We start from the raw sequence: 26,131 nt of genomic DNA, 5'->3' as shown, positions 1-26,131 counted from the left end.
TAATATAAAATGATCAACTCATTTGCATCATGGTTTGCCAGCATTTGTTGCATTTGTTCACCTAATATTTACTGTACACTTGAATAATCCAGGAGTAATTAGTGGGTTTGTTTTTTTTTTCATCTATTAGGCACTATGCTTTGGGAGTCTGAGAATACCAATTCATTGCCTTCCTGCTCAGCAGAAGGAGAAAGTTAAGTAGCACCTGAACATTGGGTATTTCAAAGAAAAATTAGAGTTGAAACTTTCCCATAGAACCAAGGTACAGAAGTACCACTTGAAATTTATACACTTATATACAGAGCTATAATTTATTTGTTTATACTATTTTTAGTCTTCCCGAAGATCCTGTCATCTAAATGGTCACTTTTTATTTTTTTTGGCCACGCCGTGCAGCTTGTGGAATCTTAGCTCCTTGACCAGGGATCGAACCTGGGCCCTCGGCAGTGAAAGCACGGAGTCCTAACCACTGGACCACCAGGGAATTCCTGTAAGTGGCCACTTTAGGCAATCATCACTGAACAATATGTTTAAACACCGAGTTAGTAAGAACACAGACACAGAAGTAATCAGAGCAGAAGGTAGGAGGATATAGTGGAGAGAGGCTGAGTACAGGCTCAAGTTCCTGGGTCTGACCCCAGCCAAGTCACTAACTCCCTATGTCCTCTTGGACAATTCACAGCTTCCTGGGCCTGATATTCTCACTTAAAATAAAAGGTAGCCATGAGCTCAAAGGTACTCTCATTTCTGAAAATCCATAGCCCTGCTGTCACGGCCCAGCATCATTAGTTGTGGGACTACCAGACCATATATGCCTCCTCATGTGATGGAACACGGAATCCTCAGCACCCCGATGAACTACACTTGTCAAATATGTTTAACCTTAAACTTAGGAAGTTTTAGATCTAATCCAGTTTATAGAAAAATGCAGAGATTGAATGGAGCAAATCCAGAAACTGAGACACTCTACAGAACAACTGGCCTAGTTTCTCCAGTAAAGAACGTCATCAGGGTGGGGCTGGAGGTGGGGCTGGCAGAGGAGACTATTGTAGGTTAAGAGACTTAAGATGCATAACAACCAAATGCAATGCGAGTGCAAATGTGTAACCCTTATTTGGATTCTGGTTTAAACCAACAAGACAGCTGAGACACCTGGAAACATGTAAAGATCAGTTAGTTATTAGATGCTATTTAGGAATTACTGTTACTTTTGTCTATGGTAGTGCTACTGAGGATAAGTAAGAATATTTTAGAGATAGGTAGTAATAATTAGTAATGAAGAGTCGTGTTGTCTATAACATACTTCAATATATTGAAGGATTTACTGCCAACTTTTTAGGTTGATAATCAAATCAGTTAAGTTTCTTAAAAAAATCCTTATCTTTTAGAGAAATATGCTGGAAGAAATTATAGAAAAAAACCAATGTTATCTAGGATTTGCTTCAAAATAGTCCAGTGGGGGACGTATATAGAACAAGATTGGTCCTTTACTGATAACTGTTGAAACTGGTTGATGGGAACATGGAACGTTATATACTAATATACCTATTCTTAGATATGTTTGAAATTTTCTGTAATAAAAGGTTTTAAAAAGAGATACCACTACACACACATCAGAATACTAAACTTAAAAAGACTGAAAGTGCCAAATGTTGATGAGGATGTGAAGTGACTAGGACTCATGAGAGTATATGAAATGTAAACTGGTACAACCAGTTTGGAAAACTAAAAGTCTGTATTTAATAAGTTGAACACAGGTATACCCTGTATCCCTGTACATCCACTCCTAGGTATATTCCAATAGAAATGCATGCAAGAGGAGGATCAAGATGGCAGAGCAGGAGGACATAGAGCTCATCTCCCCCAACATGCACATCAAAAATCCATCTACACATGGAACAATTCATACAGAAAACCAACCGGAAACTGGCAGATTTCTTATATTACCAAAGCTATAAGAAAGTTCTCTGTGTAAACAGGTAGGATGAAAAAATAAAAAGGCATCAGGACAGGACCAGTGCCCCTGGGAGGGATCTGTGAAGGAGGGAAGGTCCACAGGGGCAGGCCCAAGCCCTGAGGGGCCCCCTTGCCTACTGGGAGGTTTGCTGGAATAGACAGAGGGGCTAGAGGGGCCTGGACTCTGCTTGCAAGGAGTGCGCAAGCTGGCTGGCCAGCAATCGGGAGAGAGGGCACCGCTGGCACCCACCTGGCCACACTTCCAGTCCAAAACGCTTGCCAGGGCTGGGAGGGGTGCTGCTAGTACACACAGGGCTTAGGCACTGAATCCCGGATGGACAAGTCCTGAGAGAGGACCCAGCCTAGCTGTAAAGAGACAGTCCAGAGGGCCTGGGGTGTGGTCGGGGCCAAACCTCAAAGTCTACTGTCAGCATTCACATGGTAGGGGCAGTCCAGCCATGGCGGACTTGGTCAGCACACACACTGGGTGGCACCACAGAAACGTCTTGGGTGGACAGCCTCTGGGGAGGAGTAAACAGTGGCTCACTACCGGCCAGGAGCACTCCAGGTCCGCTCACCCCACACTACAGCTTGGTGCCAGATCTGGGGCAGATAGGTCCTGGAAGAGGTCCACCACAGAGGCAGCCCAGGTCCCAGGCAGCAGCACAACCACCTGGATTCCTGCAGTCATCGCACCCTGGCCCCCTGCACCAGCCCACTTCACATCACAGCCTAGAGCTAGGCCTGGGACGAACACAACGGAGAAAGGGACATGGCCTTGGGCTGCTGCTGAGCAGAGGTGCGGACACCTGCGTGGGCGGTGCCTGGGTTCACTGTGACCATGTGGGCTTCACCTGCTTCAGCAGCCACATGCTTTGAGACAGGGCATGCATTCAAGGGCCATGGAGCCTTACTGAACCTGACCCTCTGGGCTTCTGCTCCAACAACTGGGGAGCACACCCCACCCCGTGTGTCACAGCCACGGAGCAAAGAGGAGACCCCACCCGACATCCAGCTCAGGCTCTGGACACACCACCAATCACATCCGCTATCAGGAGGATGACGGCCAGTACACTTTGAGGAAAGACGCGGCTGGCATGCATACCAAAAACAGCCCTTGCATCAAAAATACAGGACTCACACAGTCTACACAGGGACACTCCCACGTTAAAACAGCCCTTCAAGACCACAGTAGATTAACTTTATGAATTTAGGAGAAACAGTTAAGTAAAATGAAAAAGCAGAGGAACTACTCCCAATTAAAAGGACAAGAGATATCCCCTGAAAGAACTAATAATGAAACAGGCTTTACCAGTCAACTAGACCCCAAGTTTAAAAAATAGGTAATAAAAATGCTAAAGGATTATAGATGGAAATGCAGATCACTGTAACAAGGAACTAGAAACTATAGAGCAATCAATCAAAATTAGACAACTCAATTCCCAAGATAAAAACCAATCTAGAAGCAATAAAACAGAACAAATAAGTGATCTGAGAGATAGAATAATGGAAATCATCCAATCAGAACAGCAGATGGAAAGACAAACAAACAAAAAAAAGAAAGCACCATATGAGAACTATGGGATAATATAAAGTGTGCCAACCAACTCGTAACAGGGGTTTCAGAAGGAGAAAAGAGAGAATATCAAAAATGTATCAGAAATTACGGCTGAAAACTTTCCATACCTAAAGAATGAAATACATTCAGGTACAGGAAGGATAGAGGGTTCCAAACAAGATGAACACAAACAGACCCAGACCAAGATATATCATAATTGAAGTGGCAAAGGTTGATGCAAGGATTCTAAAGGCAGCAGGAGAAAAACAGTTACAAGGGAACCCCCCTAAGGCTAGCAGCAGATTTCTCTGCAGAAACTTTGCAGGCCAGAAGGAAGTGGCATGATATATTCAAAGTCCTGAAAGGGAAAAACCTGCAACTCTACCCAGCAAGAATATAATTTAGAATAGGAGAAATAAAGAATTTCTCAGACAAGCAAAAACTAAAAGAATTCAGCAATACTAAACCTACCCTTAAAGAAATATTGAATGGTTTTCTCTAAATAGCAGAGAAGCAAGGATCTATAAGGGGACTTCCCTGGTGGTGCAGTGGTTAAGAATCCACCTGCCAATGCAGGGGATACGGGTTCGAGCCCTGGTCTTGGAAAATCCCACATGCCACGGAGCAGCTAAGCCCATGCACCACAACTACTGAGCCTGTGCTCTAGAGCCTGTGAGCCACAACTACTGAAGCCTGCACGCCTAGAGCCCATGCTCCGCAACAAAGAGAAGCCACCACAATGAGAACCCCACGCACTGCAACGAGTAGCCCCCACTCGCCACAACTAGAGAAAGCCTGTGTGCAGCAGTGAAGACCCGATGCAGCCAAAATTCATTAATTTAAAAAAATGTTCTCAATTAAAAAAAAAATCTATAGGATAGGGAAAAATCACAATAGGAAAAGCAAATATATGGGACTTCCCTGGTGGTCCAGTGGTTAAGAATCCACCTTCCAATGCAAGGGACATGGGTTCGATCCCTGGTCAGGGAACTAAGATCCCACATGCCATGGGGCAACTGAGCCCATGCTCCACAACTAATGAGCCTGTGTGCCACACCTACAGAGCCTATGCGCTCTGGAGACTGTGTGCCACAACTACAGAGAAGCCCAAGCGCCACAGTGAAGAGACTGCATGCCGCAATGAAAGATCCCACATGCTACAACTAAGACCTGATGCAGCCAAAAATAAAATAAATATATAAAAAAAGAAAAGCAAATATATAAAAGGATTGAAGATCACTTAAATAAGCCAGTACATAGATTAAAAAACAATAACTGAATCACTGTGCTGTACACCTGAAACTAAGATGACATTGTAAATAATGTTTACATTATTTACACTGCAAAAAAATCAAAAAAAATTGTAAATGCAATTATAACTACAATTAACAGTAAAAGAATAAACATGAAGATGTAAAATGGGACATCAAAGCCATAAAATATGGGAAAGGAGAGTATAAAAATGTAGATCTTTTAGAACATGTTCAAACTTATATGATATGACTATCAGTTTAAAGCAAGTAGATATAGTTATGGGTCAACATACTTGAAAACCAGGATAACCACAAATCAAAAACATACGACAGATTCACAACAACCAAAAAAGAAAGGAACTCAAGCATAATATAAAAAAGAACCATCAAACCACAAAAGGAAAAACATAAAGAGATGAACAAAGAAGAACTACAAAATCAACTGGAAAACAAGGTTTCAAATGGCAATAAGTACATACCGATCAATAATTACTTTAAATGTCAATGGACTAAATGCTCCCGTCAAAAGACATAGAGTGGCAGACAATAAAAAGACAAGAAACTAAAATGAGCTGCCTACAAGAGACTCACTTCAGGGCAAAATACACACACAGATTGAAAGTGAAGGGATGAGAAGAGATATTTCATCCAAATAGAAATGACAAGAAAACAGAGGTAGCAATACTCATACTGGACAAAATAGACTTTAAAACAGAGTCCATAAAGAAAGACAAGGACATTATATAATAAAGGGATCAATACAAGAAGAGGATATTATACTCATTAACATATATGCACCCATTCTGGAATACCTAAATATATAAAAATACTAACAAAGGGAGAAAGTGACAGGAATACAATAATAGTAGGAGACTTTTAACACCTCACTGACATCAATGTATAGATCTTCCAGACAGAAAATCAATAAGGCAACAGAGTTCCTAAAATGACACTAGACCAGTTGGCCTTAACTGATATCTATAGGATGGACATTACATTAAAAAAAAAATTCTTTTCAAGCACACATGGAACATTCTCTAGAATAGACCATATACTAGGTCATAAAACAAACCTCAACAAATTTAAGAGGACAGAAATTATTTCAAGCATCTTTTTTGACCACAATGGTATGACATGAGAAATCAACCACAAAGAAAAACAGGAAAAAACAAAACAAAACAAAAAACACATGGAGGCTAAATAATATGCTACTAAAAACCCAATAGGTCAATGATGAAATCAAAGAAGAAATCAGAAAATACCTTGTGACAAACAACAATAAAAACACAACCTTACAAAAATCTATGGAATGCAGCAAAAGCAGTTCTAAGAGAGAAGTTCATAGCAATACTGGATTTCCTCAAATAAGAAAAATCTCAAACAACCTAACCTATCACCTAGAAAAAGAAGAACAAACATAACCCAAAGTCAGCAGAAGGAAGGAAATCAGAAAGATCAGAAAGAAAATAAATAAAATAGAGATTTAAAAAAAACAGAAAAGATCAATAAAACCAAGAGCTGGTTTTTTGAAAAGATAAAATAGACAAACTTCTAGCCAGGCTCACCAAGAAGAAAAGAGAGAGGACCCAAATATACAAGAAGTGAAAGAGGAGAAATAACAACCAATACTGTGGAAATGGAAATACCAAAAAAAAAAAAATCATAAGACAATACTATAAACAGTTGTATACCAACAAATTGGACAACCTGGAAGAAAAGGACAAGTTTCTAGAAACCTATGGCCTGCCAAAACTGAGCCAAGAAGAAAGATAATTTGAACAGACCAATTACTAGAAGTGAAACAGAATCTGTAATAAAAAATTTAAAAACAAAACCTCCCTGCAAACAACAGTCCAGGACTTGATGGCTTCACTGGGGAAATTCTACCAAACATACAAAGAAGAACTTACACCTATCCTTCCCAAACTATTCCAAAAGACTGAAGAGGAGGAGACACTCTCAAATTCATTCTAGGAAGCCACCATCACCCTAATACCAAAACCAAAGACACTACAAATAAAAGAAAATTACAGGCTAATATCTTTGATGAATATAGATGCAAAAATCCTCAACAAAATGTTAGCAAACTGAATCCAATAATACATAAAAAGGATCATACAACACGATCAAGTTGGATTCATTCCAGAGTTGCAAGGATGGTTCAACATACAAATCAATGTGATACATCACGTTAAGAAAAGGAAAGACAAAAACCACATGATTATCTCAATAGATGCAGAAAAATTATTTGATAAAATTCAACATCCACTCACGACAAAAACTCTCACCAAAGTGGATATAGAGGGAACATATCTCAACATAATAAAAGCCATTTAAGACAAACCCACAGCCAATATAATACTCAACAGTGTAAAGCTTAAAGCCTTCCCACTAAATTCAGGAATAAGACAATGATGCCCACTCTCACCACTCCTATTCAACATAGTATTGGAAGTCCGAGCCACAGCAATCAGATAAGAAAAAGAGAAGGTACCCAAATTGGGAGTAAGGAGGTAAACTGTCACTATTTGCAGATGACACAGTTCTCTATATAGAGAACCCTAATGACTCCACACAAAAACTATCAGAATAAAAGAAATCAGCAAGGTAGCAGGATACAAGACTAATATACAGAAATCTGTTGCATTTATTTACACTAACAACGAAATATCAGAAAGAGAAAGTTTAAAAATTCTGTTTAAAATCACATCCAATTAAAAAAAAACAAACCTAGGAATAAATTTAACCAAGGAGGTGAAAGACCTACACGCTAAAAACTATAACACATTGATAAAGTAAGTAAACTGAAGATGATTCAAAGAAATGGAAAGATATCTCATCCTCTTGGATTAGAAGAATTTATATTGTTAAAATGGCCATACTACTCCAGGCAATCCACAGATTTAATGGCAATCCCTATCAAAATACCCATGACATTTTTCACAGAATTGGAACAAGTAATACTAAAATTTACATGGAACCACAAAAGACCTAGAATTGCCAAAGCAATCCTGAGGGAAAAGAGCAAAGCTGGAGGCATAACTCTCCCAGACTTCAGACAATACTACAAAGCTACAGTAATCAAAACAGCATAGTATTGGCACAAAAACAGACACACAGATCAATGGAACAGGACAGGAAGCCCAGAAACAAACCCATGTACTTATAGTCAATTAATCTACAACAAAGGAGGCAAGAATGTACAATGGAGAAAAGACAATCTCTTCAAAAAGTGGCGTTGGGAAAGCTGGACAGCTACATGTATATCAATGAAATTAGAACACTCCCTCACACTGTACACAAAAATAAACCCAAAATAGTTTAAAGACCTAAATATAAGACATGACACCATAAAACTCCTAGAAGAGAACATAGGCAAAACATTCCCTGACATAAGTCATAGCAATATTTTCTTAGATCAGTCTCCCAATTCAAAAGAAATAAAAGCAAAAATAAACAAATGGGACCTAATCAAACTTACAAGCTTTTGCACAGCAAAGAATACCATCAACAAAACAAAAAGACAACCTACCTAATGGGAGAAAATATTTGCAAACGATGTGACCGACAAGGGGTTAATATCCAAAATATACAAGCAAGTCATACAACTCAATATTGAAAAAAAAAAACCCAATCAAAAAATGGGCAGAAGGTCTAAATAGGCATTTCTCCAAAGAAGACACACAGATGGCTAACAGGCACATGAACAATGCTCAACATGTTAATTATTAGAGAAATGCAAATCAAAACCACAATGAGGTATCACTTCACATTGATCAGAATGACCATCATCAAAAAGTCTACAAATAATAAACGCTGGAGAGGGTGTGGGGAAAAGGGAACCCTCTTACACTGTTGGTGGGAATGTAAGTTGGTGCAACCACTATGGAGGTTCCTTCAAAAACTAGAGTTACCATATGATCCAGCAGTCCCACTCCTGGGCATATAGCCGGAAAAGATTAAAACTCTAACTCAAAAAAATACATGCACCACAATGTTCAGAGCAGCACTATTTACAATAGCCAAGACACAGAAACAACCCAAGTGTCCATCAACAATTGGTTTAAGAAGGTACAGTATATGTATACAATGGACTGTGACTCAGCCATAAAAAAGAATAAAGTATTGCCATTTGCAACAACGTGGGTTGACCTGGAGAATACAATACTAAGTGAAGTAAGTCAGACAGAGAGAGACAAATATCATATGATATCACTTATATGTGGAACCTTAAAAATAATACAAATGAATGTATAGACAAAACAGAAACAGACTAATAGACATAGAAAACAAACTTATGGTTACCAAAGGGGAAAGGGATAAATTAGGATACAAACTATTATACATAAAATACATAGGTAACAAGGATTTACTGTATAGCACAGGGAACTATATTCTATATCTTATAATAATCTAGAATAGAAAATAACCTGAAATACATATATATATATACACACACACACACATACATACAGCTGAATCACTTTACTGTACACCTGAGACTAATACAATATTGTAAATCAACTACACTTAAATTAAAAAATAAATTAGTGAGTTCCCTGGTGGCCTAGTGATTAGGATTCTGGGCTTTCACTGCCGTGGCCCAGGTTCAATCCCTGGTCAGGGAACTGAGATCCCGCATGCTGTGTGGCTCGGTAAATAAATTAAAAATAAATAAATAAATAAATTATTTCAGAAAATTAAAAAATAAATAAAAATTTAAAAAAGAAATGCATGCATCTGTGTGCCAAAAGAATGCTGGTAGCAGTACTGTTTGTAATAGCCAAAAACAAAAAAACCACCACCAACAACAACCAAAAAACCCAAACAGAGAGAGAGGGGAAACAATACAAATGTCCTCCAAGAACAGACTAAATTGTGGTATGTTTGTACAATGGAATTATATATAGCAATGAAAATATAATGACAGGCAATAACCTAACATCAAGGACTCTTTCACTATGGAACAAAAGAAGCGAAACACAAAAGAGTACATTCTGTAGACCCCACCTATTTATATATAGTAACTGAAAAACAAGCAAAACTAATCAATCTATAATGTTACAAATCCATATACTGGTTACCTGTGGGGACAAGATGGGTTAGGGATTAACAAGGGGCACAAGGTGAGCTTCTAGGACACTGATAATGTTCTAGTTCTTGATCTGTGAGGTAGTAGGAAATACCCTAATGATTTGTGCATTTTTCTACGTTTCACTTCTATAAAAAATGAAAAAATACTTTAACAAAAAAATATGAAGCAAATGTTAACACATTAAATTTAGGTGATGGGTGTTTAGATATTCATACCACTATTTCCTGTAAGTCTTCTATTTGAAAATTATTAACAAAAAGTCAAAATAAAATAAAATTATGATATGGGGGGAGGGAAGAGAAAAGGACAACTCTTGGTAACCCACATGTTCTCAAAAGTAGGTTTAACTACAGCAAACTAGATAACATTATCTAGCTCACAGATTCATTTTTCCTAAAATAGAAAGGGTTGGAAACAAATTAAACCCACTAATACTATAACCTCTGCCACAAGAAATTCTGCAATCATTACTGCTCATGTCATATTATACAAAAGTATATCTCGGATCAAGTCAAAATAAAGGGCAAAGGTTTTCAGAGCCTGCAGCAGCTACCTAAAAAAAAAAAGATGGTCTTTAATCTCATTATTTTAACCTATTAACATGGTATTTACTGTGAAATGTTTGCCCAGAGGGCCTTCTGCTACTTTGTTTTTATTTTGTTAATTTCCAGCTATTAGATTAGTAGGGTTGATAAAGAGTAAATGTTTATGTGTAATTCTAAATATCTGGGATATTAGGAATTAGCAGGTGACAATTTAAAACATAATTATCCTAACTTTAAAACTGTGATTGTGCTTTTAAACACTGTTAGGAGACAACATAGAAAAACTTACCTTTCCAACAAATGGAACTAGATGATGTTCACACATGGAAAACATGTCTATGTCCTTGACAATCACCATCTCATCATGATCTTCATCAAATATAGCATCGTTTAGGACATCTGAAATCAGAGGCTTGCTTTAGTAACGTTTCCAATTTTATAGTAAGATAAAGAATAGAAAAGCTAACACCTTGTAGGTACGTGTAAATTGACAGTCAACATAAGAATGTTAATCCTAACTAAAATATTAATGGCATGCAAATTAAAACTAGTTATTTTTCTCCCACCACATTAGCAAAGCCTTTTTCTTTAAATGGTGGGGGAAATCCTTATGATGTGGTATTACATAAAAAATGCGGGATTACCAATGTATTTGTAGCATAGAAGAGGAAGAGAAAAAGAGGGAGGGAAGAAAGGAGATAGATTATGCAAAACAAAAGAGTGGGTATTTCTGGTGATAGGAATGGTCTACTTTCACTTTCTTCCTTACATTTTCCTGTACCTAACACTTTCTCTATAACAAATGTGTAGAAAACTATGTCTGAGAAAAAACCAATTCTTACCTCTCTGATTTCTGAAGCTAGGTCCAGATACCCATAAACTTGACCTCTGTTATTACCACCCCAAATAATTATCTATTCTTATAAAATTTTCTAGTTATTGTATGCAAGCATCAGACTCATTCTAAATAGATGCCTTCCTCCTCCCTTCCTAAGGAAGTTAATTCTATAGTTTCTATGTGTGTGCCTGTCCAGGTTGGCTTTGGGTGATGAACAGTGTCTTGTTTAACCTGTGGACTCTGTCATATATGGCCAGGCTTACAACAGACATTTAGAAACAAGAACTTTATTTTTAAAAACTGCACTCATATCTGAACAGCTTTGGCAGACTAGATACATTCAAGTCATCTAGGTATGTGATTTCAAGGATTTGGGGATACCCAATCTACACAGCATGAGACAGAAGGGAGGAGATGAACAGAGCTTTGTAGCCACATACTGCTATTTCCCCTTGGAAAGGCAGGCTGCTGAGTGAGGCACAGGGAAGATGTGCAAATGTCCACCCACACAGCCTGACCTTCAGTGGCTCCGTTGCTACCAGAAGAGAGGCTCACAGATATTGAGTTATCATTTAACCACAGTTGTCATCCCCCGATTTAGGCTATTCAGGGACACATTTGACTGTGTAATACAGCAGTTATTAGTGTGGTAAACAAAAGTGAACATGTGGGGTTTAGACACACAGATAAACAGGACACCCTGGTTAAGAGAGGCTAAAAAAATCCAGGGAGTAGAAGGCTCAGGGCCATTCTTTAAGTAAATACTCCTCCAAAAGCAGTATTCTCTTCTGAATACTCTGTCCTAACCTTCAGTCCTATTTTTGAAAGAAGTCCAAAAATAGATCCTCAATGCTCCCCAAAGTATCTTGGAGTTCTCCATGATTTTAATGTAATGTTACTGCCATGCATAGCTGTCTAAAATCTTTAGTCACACAAGGAATCTTCCTGAAAGTAAAAACAAAAAAATTTTTCTTAAAGGACAAAAGAGAATTGTCAAATATAGGAAGTGTTCATTTGTTTTCTCTGGCAAAAAATGAGAGCATCCCCATTCTAAGCTCTGACAACAACCATATGGCACGTGTTAAATGCTGGCCCTCAAGTTAGGCTTATGTTAGCATCTGGCTCCACTGCTAACTGCTGAACCTTGGGCAAGGCACTCTGTGCCTCAATCTTCTCAGCTATAAAATGGGCATGAAAAAAGTATCTACTTCAAAGAGGTATCCTGAGGATTAAATGAGATAATCCACTTGTGTTTAGAAATATGCAGGTGGGGTATGCGATAGATAACATTATTACTATTACTATAATTAAGATTAAGAGAGTTGCTAAACTATGTTCCCATGCACATTGATGTACACCAGAATTTAAAAAGCAATAATTTGCTTCTAAGGAACAGACTGCAGAAAAGGAAAAGTAATAAATTTACTATGGAGAAACCTGGCAGACACTGCTTGAATCAAATAATTAAGGTTAACTTTACCAGTAATAAGACATACTGATATCATGTAGCTCCTGACATAAGACCATGAGAAGGGCACATCACCTCTCTGGAATTCTTCCCCAAAATCTGTAACTGCAGTCTAATCACCACACAAATTGACGGACATTCTACAAAATACCTAAACAAGAACTCTTTTTAAAAAGACATGGAGGGAATTTCCTGGTGGTCCAGTGACTAGGACACCGCACTCTCACTGCTGTGGGCCTGGGTTCAATCCCTGGTCGGGGAGCTCAGATCCCACAGGCCACGCGGCGTGGCCAACAAAATAAATAAATAATTAAAAAATAAAAAGACATGGAAAGACTAAGGAACTGTCCACACTAGAGGAGACTAAAGACACATGACAACTAAAAGCAACAGAAAAACTAAAATCCAAATAAAGCCTACAGTTTCGTTCATAGTGTTGATGATTGCACCATGGCCATGGGAGATGTTAGCATTAGAGGAAGCTGGGGAAAGGGTATATATAGAATCTCTCTTACTATTTTTATCATTATTCTGTAAGTCTAAAATTATTTCAGAATAAAAACTTTTAAAAAACACAACAGAGGGACTTTCCTGGTGGCGCAGGGGTTAAGAATCTGCCTGCCAATGCAGGGGACACGGGTTCAAGCCCTGGTCCAGGAGGATCCCACGTGCCGCGGAGCAACTAAGCCCATGCGCCACAACTACTGAGCCTGCACTCTAGAGCCCACGAGCCACAACTACTGAAGCCCGTGCACCTAGAGCCCGTGCTCCACAACAAGAGAAGCCACCACAATGAGAAGCCCGCACAGCGCAACAAAGAGTAGCCCCTGCTCGCTGCAACTAGAGAAAGCCTGTGCACAGCAACAAAGACCCAATGCAGCCAATAAATAAATAAATTTTTAAAAATTAATTAATTAGGGCGTCCCTGGTGGCGCAGTGGTTGAGAATCTGCCTGCCAATGCAGGGGACACGGGTTCGAGCCCTGGTCCGGGAAGATCCCACATGCCGCGGAGCAACTAGGCCCGTGAGCCACAACTACTGAGCCTGCGCGTCTGGAGCCTGTGCTCCGCAACGGGAGAGGCCGCGATAGTGAGAGGCCCGCGCGTGGCGATGAAGAGTGGTCCCTGCTTGCCGCAACTAGAGAAAGCCCTCGCACAGAAACAAAGACCCAACACGGCCAAAAATAAATAATAAATAAACTTTTAAAAAATTAATTAATTAAAAAAAAGACACACAACAGAACAATGTCCATCAACTGGAATATATAAGCAATGGAGTACTACTCAGCAATAAGATGGGATAAAATAATGATACATGTACTAAGATGGTTGACCCTCCGAAGAATTATACTAAGTAAAAGAAGTCAAAGACATACACACAAAAAAAACGATGTGAGATTCTAGGAAAAGCAAATATAGTGATAGAAAGCAGACAGAAAGTTTACCAGAGACCTCAGAGGTGCGACAGAGGGATTGGCTGCAAAAGGATATGAAGACTTTTTTTTTTGGTTGATGGAAGCCATCTAAACCTTCGTTGTACTGGTGGCTATGCAACTGTATGTGTTTGTCAAAATTCAAATTGTGCATATAAAGTTGGTAAATCTTATTGAATATAAGTTACACCTTAATAGAGCTAACTTTAAAAGAAACTGTGGTATACAGGGACTTCCCTGGCAGTCCAGTGGTTAAGACTCCACACTTCCACTGCCGGGGTCACAGGTTCTATCCCTGGTCGGAGAAGTAAGATCCCACGTGCCACGCAGTGCGGCCAAAAAAAATAATAAAAACAAAAAAAGTTTAAAAGCTGTGGTATATTATGAAACCTTTTGTGTAAAAGTCGAAAGGAGATACGAACATATACACACATATATACACTTCAAAAGGAAACACTAGAAGAATAAATCAAAAAGCAAATAAAAATGATTACCCATAAAGGACTAAAAGAACAGGCAAAAAGGGATATGATAAAATGAGACATCTTTGAATAAAATTTGTTACATAATTTTGACTTTGAAATCATGTAAATGTTTTACACACTCAAAACTAAACTAAAAAGAAAACAACTAGCGACCCCATACGTTGTGATGCTTTGTGTGACAATGGGGCATTGATGCTTTGCCTATATCCCATTTCATTAAAATGGACCCAGACTATAAACTTGACCCAGCCTAATCATTTTTCTTCAGTAATGAAGTCTCCCTGCTATATTTATTTATGCTTTGCTCCAACGTATCTGAAAGCTACCATCTGTGGCTAATAAGAACAAAACACTATCACGGATTGTTTTAATTTCCTGTCTGTTATCAGCAGCAAGGAGGTAACCCTGGAAACAAGGATTTATGGTATTCTATTTCCTACTGTTGGTCATAACCAACAAAAGAAACCAAAGCCACCTCCAAAAGTTAAAGGCCTATCTATAACAACACCACACACAAAAAGTATAAAAGTATACCTTTCTCATGTCATTAATGACTAAGCAATGACAACAAACAACCCTGCTGGGCAGCCATCCCTCAAGCATTCTGTCCCTTCCTGAAAGTGCATTAAGGCAGGCCCACTAATGACCCAGAGTAAGCATTTAAGCACCCTCTGAAGCAGGAGTTCTGACTCCCCCAGTGAGCTTGTTAAAACACAAATCCCTGGACCCCACCCCCAGAGCATCTGATTTAGGAGGTTTGGGTGAGCCTGATAATTTGCATTTTTAACAAGTTCCCAGAAGATGCTAATACTCCTGGTCTGGGAACCACACTTTGAGAGCCGCTGTTTTGAGGTATTCCATGTTCTGTGCTGCTACATAGAATCTTTACACCTTGAAAATGCTCCTACTGATACATCATATATATTAAGGAACACAGACCTGTTTCTGCTGGGGTAAAAGGAAACTCCTAGGGGAAATTCCACACAAAAGGAAAATTATATCTAAGGAACTTTCTTTTGCATGAGTGGTAACAGTAATTAGCACTATCCTGGATGTTTTGTGATCAGCACCAAAAATTAGAGATCTCTGAGGAAGTCAGAATTGCACAGATGACCCATCTCCCTGGAGGACAGCATTTAAAGACAATGGAAGAACACCTGGAATGCTGAACATGCGTCCACCCTAAGGGACAGGAAAGAGAGAATGGGGTCTGCTTACTGGTTTTCGAATTAAGAGGGAACAAGATGCAGAGAGTGAGACCTAACAAGGCATCAGGCTTCTTCGCTCTTGGCTGGAATTAAATCAACTCAAGGGGCTAACAAAGACAAGCCCACCTGATTTAGTGGGGAAAGATCTGAATCACTGGCCCAAACCCTCTAACATTAGAGCTGCCTCAACCAGCATAGAGTACTTACTTCATTGTACTTCCTGGTACCACTGTTATCTGTGCTGATTTCTCCCAACCTTGGAGGTAAGTGTTGTAGCTGAAGGCTTTGGAGTTTCCACACAGTACCCTACACACCACGCACAGAGCCAGAGCTAAACAGAGATCTTCCATCTTATCTAATTAATATCTCGGTCTTTACCCTGTGATTTACTTCCTTAAAATAGAAGAGACTCCAAAGAAACTCATGTGGCCAAGGGAACATAAGAATTCTCATTGCAACATTATTGGTAATAACAAATACTAGGAATTTAAATGCGCATCAGAAGAACAATTATACATCTTACTTAGAAAAGCACTAAAACCATTAACTAAGGTATCTCTTCCTTGTGAGTAGCAGTAACCTTCGACCAAAGGTGTGCTTGATTATCCTTTGTCAAAATCACATATGTACTGACCTCCCCGCTTACCGCTTCAGAACAGTTCTCAAAGTTCTCTGAGAGACTGTCTCTCAGGTTATAATCCTCAGGTTGGCTCAAATAAAATTTTCCATTTCTTACTTAGATTGGCTATTGATTAATTTTTTTCACTGACAAGAGTATGTCCATTTAAATGAAGTAGAAACAATACTACCTGTTGTTTGTGGACACACACATAAAATGAAAGTATAAAAACACGCATGAGAGTAAGAGATCAAATTCAGGATAGTGGTTAACTCTGCGGAGGGAGGCTAGCAGGATCAGAAAGAGATAACTATGAGCTTTATCTGTATTTTTTAAAGCAATTATAGCAAAATATTAAGGTTTGCTAAAATTGGATGAATGTGGGCTAAATTAGTTCTTTATACTTTTTCTTGTATATTTGAGATATTTCATTAATTAAAAAAAGATTTTTTAAATTGAGGAGTTCATACGCATGCTGGTGTTTTGTTTTTTTTCCTGAAAAAAAAGCAAGAGACTGAGGTTGCCCTTGCACAGAAGAACTGGGACTGGAGAAGGGTTCCACAGGAAAGGCACAGCCTGCTTCACGCAATGCTGCAAACGCCTTCGGAAACCTCCCTAAATCACACTCTGCCATTAAAACAAAGGCTTCTGCCCTGAGTGTGACACTGAAACTTTTTGCTTTCTACCTCCTGTTTGAAAAGTTTGTCCTACGAGTAAGAGCAACATTAAAACAAATTAAAAGAGAAAAGAAAATCACTATCTCTGCTTTCATTTCCATCATGGTAATACACCTCTCGTTAGTATTCCAACAGGCACAGCTTTTTGCACTTAACAAGACAGAGCTAACATTTATAAACTGGCCAAAATAAGCATGAACCCGAACATTCCACAGACTGACATAATGACAGAAACTAAGATGACTTTAGACAACCATTCGCACCATCTGCTGAAGTAGGCAGAGCTGCTGCACAGCTTTGATATGCTCCATGAACTTACTTTGTAAACTGCAAGTTTGTCAGCAGGAAAGATCCAGTGCATTGCAAAGAAAGTCAAAGTTCGGTTATTTTGGAAATTTTCCTTCCTGCCATCCTTGGCAGAGATAAATTCCCATGTTGCAACTAAGCAACTAAAATATAGCTAAGACAACATGAATGGACCTTGAGGGCATCATGCTAAGTGAAATAAGTCAGATGGAGAAAGACAGTGTATGATCTCACTTACATGTGGAACCTAAAAAAGCCGGACTTGTAGAAACAGGGAGTATAATGGTGGTTACAAGAAGCTGGGAGGGTGGAGGAGATGGGAAGAGGTAAGTCAAAGAGTACAAACTTCCAGTTAGAAGATGAATAAATTCTGGGGATTTAACACACAGCTTTCTAATTATAATTAACAATACTGTATTAAATATTTGAAAGTTGCTAAGAGAGTAGATCTTAAAAGGGTGGTAATCATATTGCAACATATAAGTGTATCAAATCAATACATTGCACATCTTAAATTTATACAATTTTACATGTCAATTATATCTTAATAAAGCTGGGGAAAAAATACAGAGCCAAGGCTATGGAAATAAATGTGCTGGCTGCCCTCAAAGAGTATGGATATGCATGTTTCAGCAAATACAGTAGCAATATGCTCTTCCCATCCTCTCAGCAGCCGTTGTAATGAACACAACATCTCTCCCTGAGAGACAAGTTTCATATATGAAGTTAATTAAGACCTTTTTCTTGATCACAACAGTAATGTTTGTTACAGTTTACTACAAGACATTAAAACACTGGAATGAGAAAATGGAAGCACATAAAATCTCTCTACCCACAATGACTTAACTGGCTCTTAGGGAACCACACGCACAGTCGTTCAAGAAGTAGTATGGTAAAGTAGAAGGAATGAGTTAAAAGAGTCCAGAGACCCGAGTTCTCTTTCAAGCTCTGTGCAGACTGTGACCTGGGTGGCCGGGTCCTCACAAGTAAGAGGATGGTTTTGAAAAAGGAATTCAACATGACTCCCAGGTTCCTGGTTTGCACAACTCTGCGAGTGTTGGAAATTGATGCCAAATTACAACAGAATTACCCTCCCACTCCACTGGTCAGCTTCTGAGATGTGTACAGCAACGGCTAGTGGCTTTCTGTACTGAGGAAGAGAAAAGCACCTGTTTTAAACTATTCAGATTTATTCATGGATAAAACTGAAGGTTCCCAATCATATACACTATTAACTCTCAAAGTTACCTAAGCCAAAGAACTCTCATTCTGGTCACAGTTTACTACTCTGAAAATCTGTGGTAAAAGTTTCTTATTTGTGGAAAATAAGATCCTTAAAAGGCTGTTTAAAGAAAGAAACGCGGTGTATTCAAGGAATCATTAAAAAAAATACACACCTGTCAAATTTAGTTTTTTAATTGGATAATTCTGTATACCTTTCACAATCCAGCTGTTAAACTGAAAATGGAATTTACAAAACAGATGGTGGTAACAAGGTCTGGTGTACAGTTCTAAAGAAAGAGCACACCAATCTGATAAACTATCCATTTGCTTCAAAGCCTTTAATAGGCTCATCCCTTATCATCCTACTTTCACTTCTGCCATGAGATTTCACACTGACAGATGTTATGGAACCATTTGTAATGCTATCCGACAAATAAGTACCAGCAGGGTGTGCAAGTCTCTATCATTCATGACAAATGATTAAGGGACAAGGGATCACCTTTTAGAACAGTGGCTCCCAAATATAGCCAATCATAGGGAGCCTTGGAAAATACAGCTTCCCAAGCCACCCTGACAAAGTCCGATTCACTGGGTGTCGGGGTGATCCCAGGATTACATCTTTTAAAAACCCAAACGATTCCGATAACCAGTCAAGCTGGGAGCATAGGCTTTTAAGGGGTGAGAGAGGATGAAGGTTGAAAATGAACCCACTACTGGCTCTAATTTGCTGTTCAGCAAGGCCGAACGGTGGGCAATATAATTCCTCATCATAAACCCTCACTACAGTCACTGAGTCACAGGGAGACAACTTGCACGGAACACTGTGAGCTCTGCAAAGGAGGCCTGGAAGAGACACTGAGGTTGGAGGTGGTGGGGTGAGTGACGAGGAGAGACTAAGGGAAGAAGCTGGAGTCACCTTCAGAGCGGGTGGCAGAGAGGACCACATGGCCCAGCAAAAAATAGAGGAAGGAGGATCTCACACAAGAAAGTTGTACCCATCTCCCAGAAAAAATATCAGCCATTTAAGAAACCAATTGGCCCCTACAGCCAATGCACTAGAAATCAGTTTCAAAGGTAACATGATCATGTTTTCATAGAACTCCTATACTAATTTCCAAGCAGGACACAAATATATCAGACTGTGACCTCAAGAACCTTAAGATCTGAGGAAATAAGAAGTCTATGTGTAAAAATATTTGGAGAATGACTATAGCTAAACTACAAAAGCAATAGTTTACATAAGGGGAAAATTATGGGCCAGGAGAAGAAATACGGCTAAACTGAAGATAAAGATTTCAGCCAGGCCTTAAGGATGGATACGAGGAAAGGAAGAGAGGGTTTTCTAGAGGGCGCGAGGGAAGGAGGTACTATATGAGATGAAATACAGAGGTGGGAAACAATAAAAGGAGAGGTACACTGCCTGAATGGATCATGCAGTGGGCAGAAACCAAATTCCCTTCTGCTTTAGAGCATTTTTCAAGTTAAAATTTACATTTAGTTCGTAACCTCTTTCAAGTCCTGCCACACTCTGCATTGGTCAAAAGTTATTATCCTCATTTGACAGATGAGGAAACTGATGCTCTATTTGGAAACACTAAGTGCCTGCTGAAGGAGAGCCAACTGCTGGTGTGAGGGCTGGATTTTGACCCCTGTCCTCTGACTTCCAGAAGCCACCAGAAGTCTGAACCTCGTGAGCCCAGTGGCTGGAAAGCCAAATCAGGAGTTTCTGCAGCCATGAGGTGACAAGGCCTAGAACAGCAAAGGAAATGAAGAGAGCAAATCTGATTCTTTAAAAGAAAAATAAAATATCAATAGTTATGTATATGGAGGCTGAAGGACAAGAGAGGGTCAAGCTAACTGCCAGCCCAGGAGAGCAGCTAGAAAGAGTGGCCTGATACCAACCATCTGCTAGAGCCCAGAGCTGGTGCACCTCAGTCGCAAAATACTGTTTAACCAACTATTTATTTGGTTTATATGCAGGAAAATTCAGTAATTTAATGCTACTTTGACCTTTACTTTTCGAAATCAAACTGGAACAGTTTCAGGGGAAAGGAGAATCACATTAAATCTTCAAACTAATAAAAAGGCTTTTTTTAAAAAAAGGAACTTCTCTATGGAAGTTTATCCTAGGAAACCAGTAAAAGATAGCTTTTCAAACCAACTAGAGTCTTACAATCTTCAAGATCCAAATATTGTGTCTCTCCTGATTGTGACATTGCATGAAGAAAACAGCATTCCTAATAAAAATGTTTTCCCTGAATTTAATCAAGTCTTTAGACCTAACTTCCAGTTTCCAGGAATATGAGGGATAGAGAAACAAATTAAATGAAAACAAGAAGAAAAGAATCACACAAATCTCAAAGGTGGAATATCTTACAGGATAGCTGACAATCTCTGATAAATCAGGGGGAGGAGGGTAGTAGGAACTTTTCTAGATTTAAACCTAACAATCAAATGCAAATGTATGGATACTGAGTGGGTCCTAGTTTGAACAAATCATGAGTGAAAGACATTTGGGACAACTGGGGAAATCTGAATGTAGATTAGGTACTAAATGATATGAAGGAATTAATAGTTAGTTTTACTAAGGATAGTATAAACGGTTAAGAAGAAAAACACCTTCAAGGGTGACATTTCACCTCTAAATACACATCTCTGATTTGCTCTCAGTAAAAGAATAGACCATACCAATATGACAAAACGTTAATTTTGAATCTAGGTAGTAAGTATACAGCTGCCCCTCATACAATTTTGTCTACTTTTGTGTTTGGAAATTTTACATAATAAAAATTAAAAGTAAAATAAAATGTCATGATTCTAACAGAATATCAGTTTTCTTGGTATTACTGTTTAACCAATGAATCCAACAATTCCTCTTCTAATTTATATAAAGCTTTATTAATAGACTAAAACCTCAAGTGCTAGTATGACTAGCAACTGCTTACTCTTCTTGGAGAAGTGTCTACAATACTCCTGAGGGGAAAGTCTTTAAATAAATGTTTTGTCCAAGCAAAGGGGCTATAGGTTAGAAGATCACCAACCCTAAAGAGCATATCGACGAAGAACCTTTTAAAAAATCTGCGTCACAAGAAAAATAAGAGAGACCTGTTTCCATAGAAACTATCTGTGTGGCTTGAATGTTTCAAAGAAACAGCACCTCTAGCAACAAAAGAAGCCTGAGGTCCTTGCTAGGACCTCACCTGTCAGCTGCTGGAAGTCAACAGAGTGAGCAAAGAGAGAATGCCGACAAGCGTGCCCATACTACAGAGACCTCGGCGAGACAATCCAACTCTAGCGTAACTGCCTTTCCCTGCAGACCAGATCCACAATAGTCTTGAAAGTGACTTGTGCAGGGTCATAAACTAGTTAGTGCAGATGCTGTGACTAGTCCAGACTAGTTGTTCTTCCCGTTATACCAGGATGAGTCTTTGTTAACACACTAAAATGGTTTGAGAAACACCAAATGGACCCTAGCATCAATATTATATCAGTGAACATTTCTAACATGCTAAATGTGTAGCTAAAAGACTTGTCCCTCTTATAAGCTACTTTACTTGTAAAGGGCCACCCTTGAAAAGGCTCAGTTTGTTGTGCTGGAGGGGTACAGAAAGAAAGAGTTAAGATATTAAAATGAGACAAAAAACCAGCATGGGCTAAGCTTGGCCTCCACGAGGCAAATCCTGAAGGCACTGACAGCTGGGGGCTGTCAGCTAACTGCACCTTACCCTTATGGCTGAAAGGCAAATTGTTTCTGATGGGCAACCGGAGTGGCACTCCTCCACAGTTGCCTGTGCATTAACAGAAGCACTTGTATCTTGAAGGGGTGGTGAGCTGGAGAGGTGTGATCTACAGCAGCTCTACCTTAAAGCGGTCTGGAGTTCTGCAGAGTCCTCGCCGAGTTAACAGCCTCTCAGTTGAACTCCAGCACCCAGTACCTTCATCACTGCTCAGGAACATCTTAATGCGAGTGCATAAACTATACCATCGGTGTAATTGTATCTTAAGCTATTTTAGTTACAAATTCCTTGTTTGGGACATTTGTCAATGGCCTCTGTTGAACTGGGCTCTGATTCCTGCTTAGAATAAAAACTAATACATGTATGATCATGCCTCACATCAATAGCCAGGAACTTCACTGAAACAGCATCTGGACCAACCAGATCTCAAAAAAATTCAACCCAGAACTCAGCAACTGCCAATTTCCTCACCTGAACCTGGGTGCTTGTTCACAGAACTCTAGAGAGGCAAAAGGTGTTGAGTGGTGGAGGTGGCAGGGGGGTGGATTCTCATGGTTAGCAGCCAAAGCTTAAAAAAAAAAAGAGGAACAATTAGAGGTAGAGAGCAGGCATAAGGGCCAAATATTGCAGAACAAGCCTCATGTAGGACTTCTGCCTCAGTCTCCAGCTCCAGTGTGAGAAGGAGACAGAGTGGATTTTCAAAACAGGCTATGCACTAAGCTATGCACTAAACTAAAATGCTAACTTGCCCTCGTGAGGAGGTGGTGATGGAAGAGAATTTAAAAATGCAGGCAAGAGGCTAGAACACAACAAAACATTACAGCCATGGTGAGGAAAGACAGGAGGAAATCAGTCAAGTGTTTCTGGAAGGAAGAGATCTACTCGATGTCTGTAGAATCACTCTGGCACTGATGGATGGGAGCAGGACAAGCTAGGAGGCAAGACAGCCAGTAAAGAAGTGAGAGATGACTAAGAGTCAAAGCAAGAGAAGGTAAGAGAGTCTAGAGATAGTCAGGAAGTATAAGAGTCAGGACTTGGGGCACGAGTAACCAAGGGGATTAATGAGAAGGAAGAATTGCAAGATGAAATGAACGACCAGATTATAAAGCCTGGACAAGCAACATGTGTTCAGGTAAAGTTGTTCATCAGACGGGCTGACTGGTCAAAATGGACTTTAGAAACATCAGAGAAAAAAGCCGGCCCTAATGCCTTCCCATGCTGATCTTTAAAAAGTTTAAAATAAACCTGCTTTGAGGGCTTCCCTTGTGGTGCAGTGGTTGAGAGTCTGCCTGCCAATGCAGGGGACACGGGTTTGAGCCCTGGTCTGGGAAGATCCCACATGCTGCGGAGCAACTGGACCCATGAGCCACAATTGCTGAGCCTGCGCGTCTGGAGCCTGTGCCCCGCAATGAGAGAGGCCGCGACAGTGAGGGGCCCGTGCACCGCGATGAAGAGTGGCCCCCGCCTGCCACAACTAGAGAAAGCCCTTGCACAGAAACGAAGACCCAACACAGCCATAAATAAATAAATTAATTAATTTAAAAAAAAAAAAAAACCTGCTTTGAAAGCTTCATTTAATTTTAGCTCTATGGTACAGACAACTATGAATATTAGTGTATTCTTTTTATTCCAGAACACCTAAGAGCGTAATCTTCTCTTAACTATCATGGACTATTTGTTTAAAAAAAAAAAAAATTCAAAATGAATTTCCTTCTAGGTTCAGCTCAAAATCTACCTCCTCCATAGTCATCTGTGGTTTCAAGTCTCTCTGCCATAAGAACCCACCTTCATTCTGACCACACAGCACCCCACTTGCTCCGCTCTGCAGGAACTTAGTGTCTGGTCCCGGCTAGCACAGACCAGAGGCTCCCTGCGGGCCAATCCAAGGCCAACCAGTTTTGCTTCCCTTTTAACAGTTAGCTCAGGGTCATTCACAGGCCTGATGTTTGATAAATAAATATGCACACAGTTAATATATCTTCAATTCTGAAGATTCCTTAAAATAAGAAAATAAAATACTTACAAATTTAAGAACATACAACATTCTACAGATGAGTTACTGGCTCAAACAAGGACCAAACGGTTCTTCTTAAACTTTAAACTTTAAAATGATGCTCTTAACATGGACGAACCTTGAAGACATTATGCTAAGTGAAATAAGCCAGACACAAAGGATAAAATGATATGATTCCATTCATATGAGGTCCCGAGAATACTCAAATGCAGAAAGTAAAATAGAGGTTACCAAGGGCTGAGAGGAAAGGGGACCAGGGAGTTATTGATTGATGAATATGGTTTCAGTTTGGGATAACGAAAATGTTCTGGAAATAGACTGTGGTGATGGTTGCACAACAATGCGAATGTACTTAATGCCACTGAACTATATACTTAAAAATGGTTAAAATGCTAAACTTTATGTCGTGTATGTTTTAAAGCAAACAAATAAAAAAAGAATATACAACATTCAACTGTATGCACTTCAACACAGTTGCAAACATGCAGTAGGAAACACAACTGGGTAAGTTGGTAGAGATGCAACATAATTATGTTGTATTATTTTGCCTAATTATTCAAAGAGAAGATAAAATAAATTGTATCTCTGAAATTTACATACCATTGTAGTTACAGAAAAGATTACTTCAAATAAAAGGAAAGATTAAGAATTTATAACTGCATTTAAGAAAAAGTACAAACCCCAAAGACAAAGATTTAAAACAGAACTGAAAAGTTTCCAAATAGTAAAACCATTAAAACAGACTCACATTTGTAAAGTACAAATGATCAAAATATAATTAAATGTGCTTTAGACAAAATGTATAAAATTTCGGTTTTCAAATATCTCCCTCAAAAGATTAAGCGGGGAAAAGTTTGTTAGTTATTAATCTACCTTTGAACTGAATGTAATTTAGCTAAATTTTTTGCAATTATTCACAAATTCCCCTGATTAAAAATTTCATGAACTATCTTAAAGTCAGGATGTTAAGAAATGCCTCAAAACTAAAACTACTTGGCTTTCTGTCTGCTAGAATTCAAGAAGAAAAACAGAATGCCTATGGATTACACTGCTCACACCTTAAATGGATCGTCATATGAAAACGTAACACAGGCACTTAAAACCCGAGGGGGCACCATGTCCATTGGAACATGAGCTCTGTCGTCACACACACCTGGGTTTTGCTCTGTGCCCTCTGGCAAGTGACTTGACCAGAGGCCTCTCAGTTTCCAACTCTTTATAATGAGTACGGCCTCCAAGTTGACAGGAGGATCATATGAGATCACACGCATACAACCTGGCCCACTTCCCAGGGTTTGGGTGCCCATGTTCTTCTCTTCAACACCTAACACTTTCATTCACCAGCAACCAGCACACTGCTGCCTTGATACACACCAAGGGGAAGCTCACGTGGTCCTACCAGTCAGGAAAAAATACCTCAAAAAATGTCTTATTTTCTGTAATTTGTTAAATTACTCCCTAAAGTCCTACAGTCTGGCTTCTGAGCACATTAAGCTATTGAAACTACTAACACCACCTTCAAATAAAATCTCAGTACTCATTGCTAACACAGACAAAATGTCTGTAACACTTCATACATGCTGGGCATTTCTCTCAGCACTTTATATGTACTAACTCACTTAATCCTCACAATAACCCTGTAAGATGGATGATTACTATTAACTGCCCCATTTTACAGATGAAGCAATTAAGGCACAGCTGGTCAGTAACAGGATT

At 39.3% G+C, this 26,131-nt stretch overlaps 1 protein-coding gene across 1 annotated transcript in view; it reads right to left on the bottom strand.

The window, feature by feature from the left end:
- The window catches only part of GCH1 (GTP cyclohydrolase 1), a 52,356-nt gene that overhangs the window by 15,525 nt on the left and 10,700 nt on the right, over positions 1 to 26,131 (bottom strand). The window contains exon 2 of the mRNA XM_068545259.1: positions 10,697 to 10,806. Within this exon, the coding sequence (XP_068401360.1) occupies positions 10,697 to 10,806 (110 nt within the window). The remainder of the gene's footprint in view (positions 1 to 10,696; positions 10,807 to 26,131) is intronic.

The sequence above is a fragment of the Eschrichtius robustus genome, chromosome 1 (assembly GCF_028021215.1).
Source record: "Eschrichtius robustus isolate mEscRob2 chromosome 1, mEscRob2.pri, whole genome shotgun sequence".
Classification (NCBI taxonomy): domain Eukaryota; kingdom Metazoa; phylum Chordata; class Mammalia; order Artiodactyla; family Eschrichtiidae; genus Eschrichtius; species Eschrichtius robustus.
This window is presented reverse-complemented; position numbering and strand designations above follow the sequence as displayed.